Source organism: Anabrus simplex, chromosome 3, assembly GCF_040414725.1.
Source record: "Anabrus simplex isolate iqAnaSimp1 chromosome 3, ASM4041472v1, whole genome shotgun sequence".
Taxonomy (NCBI): domain Eukaryota; kingdom Metazoa; phylum Arthropoda; class Insecta; order Orthoptera; family Tettigoniidae; genus Anabrus; species Anabrus simplex.
In genome coordinates, this window is record NC_090267.1 from 176,545,434 (window position 1) to 176,553,445 (window position 8,012).

General features: G+C 41.6%; 1 protein-coding gene across 1 annotated transcript; it reads left to right on the forward strand.

The window, feature by feature from the left end:
• Positions 1–541: 541 nt before the first annotated feature.
• On the forward strand, positions 542–1,519 carry LOC137499016 (cell surface glycoprotein 1-like; the record flags this gene model as incomplete). Its single annotated transcript, XM_068227036.1, has 1 exon — positions 542–1,519. A coding segment is annotated over one exon (978 nt), but the record flags the coding sequence as incomplete, so codon positions are not given.
• Positions 1,520–8,012: the final 6,493 nt, after the last annotated feature.

Consider the following 8,012-nt stretch of genomic DNA (forward strand, 5'->3'; position numbering starts at 1 on the left):
TCTTAAAAATCCTAGTTTAATTTCGCAGATTACGCACATTTCAATGCCGCATCATTCTAGCAAAAAATTTTGAAATGTCTTCTGCATAGTTCGATTTATTTGAAAAGTGGAACGAGGGCTGCAATGGCCAACCAACCAACCAACCAACCAACCAACCAACCAACCAACCAACCAACCAACCAACCAACCAACCAACCAACCAACCAACCAACCAACCAACCAACCAACCAACCAACCAACCAACCAACCAACCAACCAACCAACCAACCAACCAACCAACCAACCAACCAACCAACCAACCAACCAACCAACCAACCAACCAACCAACCAACCAACCAACCAACCAACCAACCAACCAACCAACCAACCAACCAACCAACCAACCAACCAACCAACCAACCAACCAACCAACCAACCAACCAACCAACCAACCAACCAACCAACCAACCAACCAACCAACCAACCAACCAACCAACCAACCAACCAACCAACCAACCAACCAACCAACCAACCAACCAACCAACCAACCAACCAACCAACCAACCAACCAACCAACCAACCAACCAACCAACCAACCAACCAACCAACCAACCAACCAACCAACCAACCAACCAACCAACCAACCAACCAACCAACCAACCAACCAACCAACCAACCAACCAACCAACCAACCAACCAACCAACCAACCAACCAACCAACCAACCAACCAACCAACCAACCAACCAACCAACCAACCAACCAACCAACCAACCAACCAACCAACCAACCAACCAACCAACCAACCAACCAACCAACCAACCAACCAACCAACCAACCAACCAACCAACCAACCAACCAACCAACCAACCAACCAACCAACCAACCAACCAACCAACCAACCAACCAACCAACCAACCAACCAACCAACCAACCAACCAACCAACCAACCAACCAACCAACCAACCAACCAACCAACCAACCAACCAACCAACCAACCAACCAACCAACCAACCAACCAACCAACCAACCAACCAACCAACCAACCAACCAACCAACCAACCAACCAACCAACCAACCAACCAACCAACCAACCAACCAACCAACCAACCAACCAACCAACCAACCAACCAACCAACCAACCAACCAACCAACCAACCAACCAACCAACCAACCAACCAACCAACCAACCAACCAACCAACCAACCAACCAACCAACCAACCAACCAACCAACCAACCAACCAACCAACCAACCAACCAACCAACCAACCAACCAACCAACCAACCAACCAACCAACCAACCAACCAACCAACCAACCAACCAACCAACCAACCAACCAACCAACCAACCAACCAACCAACCAACCAACCAACCAACCAACCAACCAACCAACCAACCAACCAACCAACCAACCAACCAACCAACCAACCAACCAACCAACCAACCAACCAACCAACCAACCAACCAACCAACCAACCAACCAACCAACCAACCAACCAACCAACCAACCAACCAACCAACCAACCAACCAACCAACCAACCAACCAACCAACCAACCAACCAACCAACCAACCAACCAACCAACCAACCAACCAACCAACCAACCAACCAACCAACCAACCAACCAACCAACCAACCAACCAACCAACCAACCAACCAACCAACCAACCAACCAACCAACCAACCAACCAACCAACCAACCAACCAACCAACCAACCAACCAACCAACCAACCAACCAACCAACCAACCAACCAACCAACCAACCGACCGACCGACCGACCGACCGACCGACCGACCGACCGACCGACCGACCGACCGACCGACCGACCGACCGACCGACCGACCGACCGACCGACCGACCGACCGACCGACCGACCGACCGACCGACCGACCGACCGACCGACTGACCAGCCAGCCAGCCAGCCAGCCAGCCAGCCAACCAACCGACCGACCGACCGACCGACCGACAGACCGAGCGACCACTCACGCACTCACTCACTCACTACTAATCTGCATTTAGGGCAGTCGCCCAGGTGGCAGCTTCCCTACCTGATGTTTTCCTAGCCTTTTCTTCCACCTTTATGGTGTAGTGGTTAGTGTGATTAGCTGCCACCCCCGGAGGCCCCGCTTCTATACCCGGCTCTGCCACGAAATTAATTGCTTTTAAGGTTTCCCTCTACCGTGCTGTTGGTTAAGAAACTGTCCTTATAATTATTTCCGAAACTAACGAAGTCATTTTAATATTTTTTCAATTTCTTTAGAATCTGTGCTGCATTTTGTTCTTGCTTGTGAGGTAAATTTTCTGTTTAAGGTGTCAAACAAATGGTTCCTTTTCAAAGTAAAGAAATTGTCGGTCACAGTATTCTATGATCGATTGGCCTATCGTCTTGAATCAAATACCCATGGCCGTTGAATTATGATTATAATATACATGCTATCAGTGGCGTAACTAGGATCAGCCGATCTGTGTGTGGAAGGGGGGGGGGGCGTTGTAGATAAAAAATGAATATAGAACACAATGAAGGTGTTTCTGCACGTGTGGTGCTCGCATGCAAGTCTTTTCATCATAAAGACACTGATTCAAGTGAATTATGGCGATATTCAGATTGCAGCGCACTACAAATACTTATATTAAAATACAGGACAAGTACTATACGATCAAGGTCAACAGTTTTACAACGAAAGGTATGTTCAGTTTAAAATCTAAAATCTAAATTTCGAGATTTCTTAGAAAATAGATTCACCAGATCTGTTGGTTCTACAATTATGTCTCAGAATGTTTTAGTTTATTGTTTATTATCAGTTTCTTTTGTTTGTCTTTTTGTAAAATTTCCAAGGGGGTTTCTAACCCTCTGTAAACCCCCGTCTGGCTACGCCCCTGTATGCTATTCACCCTTCATTCGCGTGGAATTTCAGTTAACTTAGAACATACTCCTAGATGAGTTGCATGCACTATGTTAGCAGCAAACAGACTTTCATAGTGATACGATGAATTTTATAATGTTTCCCTCAATAATAAACTGGTTACTTTTTGTAGGCGGTTTCGTATACACCTGAAGAGGTGACGTGCATTAGAAAACACAAATATATTTCTGTTATCATCTGAAGGATTCGCGAAGGAATTGCGCGAATTTAACCATTCCTTCTTCTCTGTTACGCCAAATTCTTTCAATACAACCCAGTATATTTATGCACCATTAGCAGCAATTCCTCTTACACGTCCTCCAGACGTTATTATTATTATTATTATTATTATTATTATTATTATTATTATTACGTTACTATTAACAGTAAACAATACACTGAAACCAGATAATAGTTCAGAAGGAATCATGCTATAGGCTCCCAAAACGCACTGCCTTCTAGAGGATGCCATTGAACTAAGTGACATTATTGGGACAAGGTTTCAGGTAGTAAGAAGCAGACCACTTTATCACCTATTCTTCTAACACCGTGATAGAGGTACAGTGCACTCCATCAAAGACTTCAAATCTTCCAGATTTTTTAGAGGTTCTGCAGTATTCCTCCTTACTGTGTGGTTCCTGTTGTTTCTCAATAGTTCCACTTTCGGGCAGAAACTAAGAACATGATGGAGGGAACAATGATAACTTAACTGTCAGACATTTCGACGCACTAAGGTATTTCTAGTTCTAAGGACTTTCGAGTGATACCTGGTCTACGTTCTAATAATATATCCGTAACCAGCCTTGGATAGACCGATAAGGTGATAGTGGTGGACTTTTATCTATCAACAGCGTTTTAAAATTTGAGATAATATGGAGCAGAATTTTTTTTTTTTTTTTTTTTTTTTGAAGCGACACATGTCAAGATTTTGCCACAGTTGAGTTAAGGCAAGTAATACAGTCTTTAAGTATAGATCTATCGTTTTCTGCAGAAACTACACACGTCACTGCATTGCTTTATCCGGTAGCTCTGCCTGGTAATAATAGTTTGTTGGGAAAAAGCACTTGTCTCTGACATGGGCACGTTTTAGGTGGATATCTCCAAACTAAGATTTATTGACATGTGCTGTTTCAGAAAAAAATATTCCATTTTAATCTGAGGCTAGAAAAAGGACTATTTCCCCCCTCACCGAAGCTACTTAACAATGGATTAGGATAAAATGACCATGGCACAGTGCACGCATACAACTGTTGATAACGCTCTTCGTGTGTCGCGTTAGACGAAGTAGGTCCTCCGAAAAACGTATTCTTGGTTAAGAAATGGTTAAATAGAAGCTATCAATAGAAATCTATAGAACAAATAAATGAGCTACCAACGTAAGATTGCCTTTACCTTTTGAAGCTAAGTATTCCTTGATGAACCGACAGTTCTGTAATGAATTATGTTCAGAGCGGTGAACCTCATCACGACTTTGGGTTAATTGAACTTATCCATCTCCTCATCTGTGATTATGTGACTATTCACCACGCAACAATCCGGGAATTAGCTATAATCAACCACCATTTATTCCCTTCAGCAGCTGCACTTGTGGCTACATGTACTTATATGGATAACTTTATTTCTTGAGTCTCAGATGAAAGTGAACTCTGGACAATTTACCAAGCGCTTACGGGTCTGATGGCTATTATCCAACTTTATTTTTCAAAATGGGCCACCAATTCTAACTTGCTGTAGTGCACTATGAAGTCGAATAATTTAAGAGTACAAATGAAACCACAAGTATTAGGCATATATTGGGATGCAGAGTCTGATGTTATCTCCATATCTTCTAGAACATTTTTGGCTGACGCTTCAGAACAGCCTGCTACTAAGTGTCAATTACTTCAAGTCATCTCCAAGTTTTATGATCCACTTGGTCTATACTCTCCCATCACAATACCAGGAAAAGTGATTTTTTTAAAGATACCTGGTACAGGAGCGTTGAATGGCATGAGATACTATAGATGCACATTAGTTGTTGTGGTGCTCTAAGTTCAGCATCTATCAGCAATGTACACACCACGATATGTAGAATTACTTAACTCGTGCACGGTTTGAAGGCCCCGCCTTGCACGTCTTCTGTGATGCATCGGAACTGGCATACGGTGCTGCTGTATACCTAGCTTCTGAATCAAATAACTCTACGTCAGTTCAGTCAGCGCGCAGTAAAGCCAGACTATCACCAGTGAAGAAAGTCGCACTGTCTGGCATGGAATTACTTTACATCTCTCGAAGGATCACGTCCCTTCTACTACTTTTGACAAGCTGCGAATTGCGACATTACGAATGCAGTACTATAGACTGATTCCACCATCACCCTTGGTTGTATTCGTAGAGAACCACATTGATTGGAAACCTTTGTATATAACAGTCTGTGATAGTTACTTATACTCCACCATTACAGTGGAGGCACTCTCCGGGAACATATAATCCTGAAGATCATCTGTCTGGAGATTGTTCATGCTCAGGACCTGAATTCGACTAAAATATGGTGGCACGGACCCACTTGGCTGCAAGATACACAAGAATGTTAGCCTCGCAATGTCGCATCCGATTATCTGCCAGCACTGGAAGTTAGAAAACTCATTCACCAGGTACTTGTAGTCACCACCGAAAACTCAATATTAAAGATTTCCAGTTTCACCTCCTATATGACAGTTCTCCGTATCATGGGCTGGATTCTTCGTTATCTGAACAATCTCCGTAAAGAAAGCCGAAGCTGTGGAGAATTAACGGCCTCTGAATTGAACACTTGTCGCACTACACTGATGTACAGTTCCAAAATCGTTCAAGATAGTACGATTTCAACCTTTCTTGAAATACAACTCAATTCACTTAATTCACTTCAGTTCATGGTCACATCCTTCAGTGAACGACACACACTTATTCATGATGGCAATCACCACTTCACATGCTTACTAATACTTATTTATTTATTTATTTATTTATTTATTTATTTATTTATTTATTTATTTATTTATTTATTTATTTATTTATTTATTTATTTATTTATTGCCTTGTTTTATATAGCGGGACTCAATTAAACGTTTTAATTGACCTAATAACTTAGCCATGATCTAATCCTAGGTATGTTATGAATTATTATTATTATTATTATTATTATTATTATTATTATTATTATTATTATTATTTATTAACCAGGTTTGACAGAGTTTCTTAAAGCGGAGGTGGTTTGACACGCTCCTAATTTCAGCAGGTAGGGAATTCCAAATTCGGCTGGCGGTGACTATAAATGATCTACTGTAGCCAGTTGAGCGGTGAATGGGAATGCTTAGTACTGCGGTGGATGATGATCTGGTAGGAATACTAGAAGGTGATGCTAGGTAATGGAATTGTGTGGCAAGATATTCAGGTGTGTTAAGGTTCAGTATACGATGTAACAGGGAAAGAGTGTGTAAATTTCGTCGCTCTCTTAAGCGTAGCCATGAAAGCCTAGAAAATGCGGGAGAAATATGGCTAAACCTTGGTATATCTGAAATAAATCGAACGCATGCGTTATGTGCCTTTTGGAGCTTGTTGGAAAGTAAGGCATTCAGGTTACTGTATACTACGTCACAGTAGTCGAATATTGGCATTACCATACTTTGGATAAGCAGTTTTCTTACATTTTGGGGGAGTAAATCTCTGAGTTTTTTAAGGGAATGTAAGGAATAAAACACTCGCTGACATATACCTGTTACATGATCGTTCCAACTAAGGTTTTTATCCATTATCATCCCTAAGTTTTTAACTGTGTCTTTGAATTGCAACTGAGTTCCTCTTAATGTTACTGAGTGGGTATGGATGTCTGTGAGTCGTGCGTGGGTTTTTTTGGGTAGCTAAAAGAATACACTGCGATTTTTGGGCATTGATTTTTAGTGCATGGTCATCGGTCCACCTACATATTCTTCCTAGGTCGTCATTCATATTATTTATTGCAGTCGGTAAGTCATGAGGATGTGCATGTGTATATATCTGTATGTCGTCTGCGTACACATGATATTGACAATGTTTAATTACTTGTGTTAGTCCTGAAATGAAGACCGAAAATAGGAGTGGCGCTAGCACTGACCCCTGTTGTATTCCAGTCTCTACAGATTGCCATGAAGAGAAATTTTCACCTGTAGATACACACTGCCGGCGATCAGAGAGATAGGAATACATCCAGGATAGTGTGCTTTGTGAGAAATTAAGAGCACGTAATTTTGCTATTAGTATGTCCGTGTCAACGCAGTTGAAGGCCTTAATAAGGTCTAGAAGAGTTAAAACAGTAACTTCTCCCTTATCCATAGCTACTCCTATGTCGTTTGTAACTTTAAGCAGTGCAGTAGTTGTGCTATGATTGCTTCTAAAACCAGACTGGTATTTGTCAAGAAGCATATTGTTATTTAAATATGCGGTTATTTGTCTGTGAACTATTTTCTCCAAAATTTTGGACAGAAATGGTAAAATTCAAATGGATCGAAAGTCTTTGGGTTCCACGGGATTGTTGGTCTTGGGGAGTGGGCGAACAATTGCATATTTCCAAAGGGAAGGAAATATGCCGGTTATCAGTGAGGTATTTATGATGTGGGTTAGAGTTGGTAGGATTACATCTAGAGTTTTTAACAGTAACTGTGGAACAATCTCGTCACATCCTGTCGCAGTTGTCTTTATTGATCGTGCAATTTGTCTCACTTCTGTAGGAGTTACGAGGGAAAAATATAACTGTTCTCCTCCGTTGTTAGTATTGCCATTGTGTAGAATTTTGTTAATCGTCTGTTCTTTTGTTGTCTCGTCAATGTTAACGGGTCTTGTAGTAAAGTATTGGTTTAAATCATCCAGTGATATTTTAACGTCAGCAGTATGCATTTTATTTCCGCCTATGCCCATTTTTTTAACGGTTTTCCAGATTGTTGTCGTGTTTCGGGTTAGCAAAATGTTTTGTGAGTGTCTTATTTTAGCATTCCTTACGGCCTGTGTGGTTCTGTTACGAAGGGTCTTGTACAGGTCAAAATCGTTTGGTATTTGGCTAGTTTTAAATTTCCTGAAAGCTTTGTCTCTCTCTGTCATTAAGTCTCGTATTTCCTGCGTCATCCATGGAGCCGCA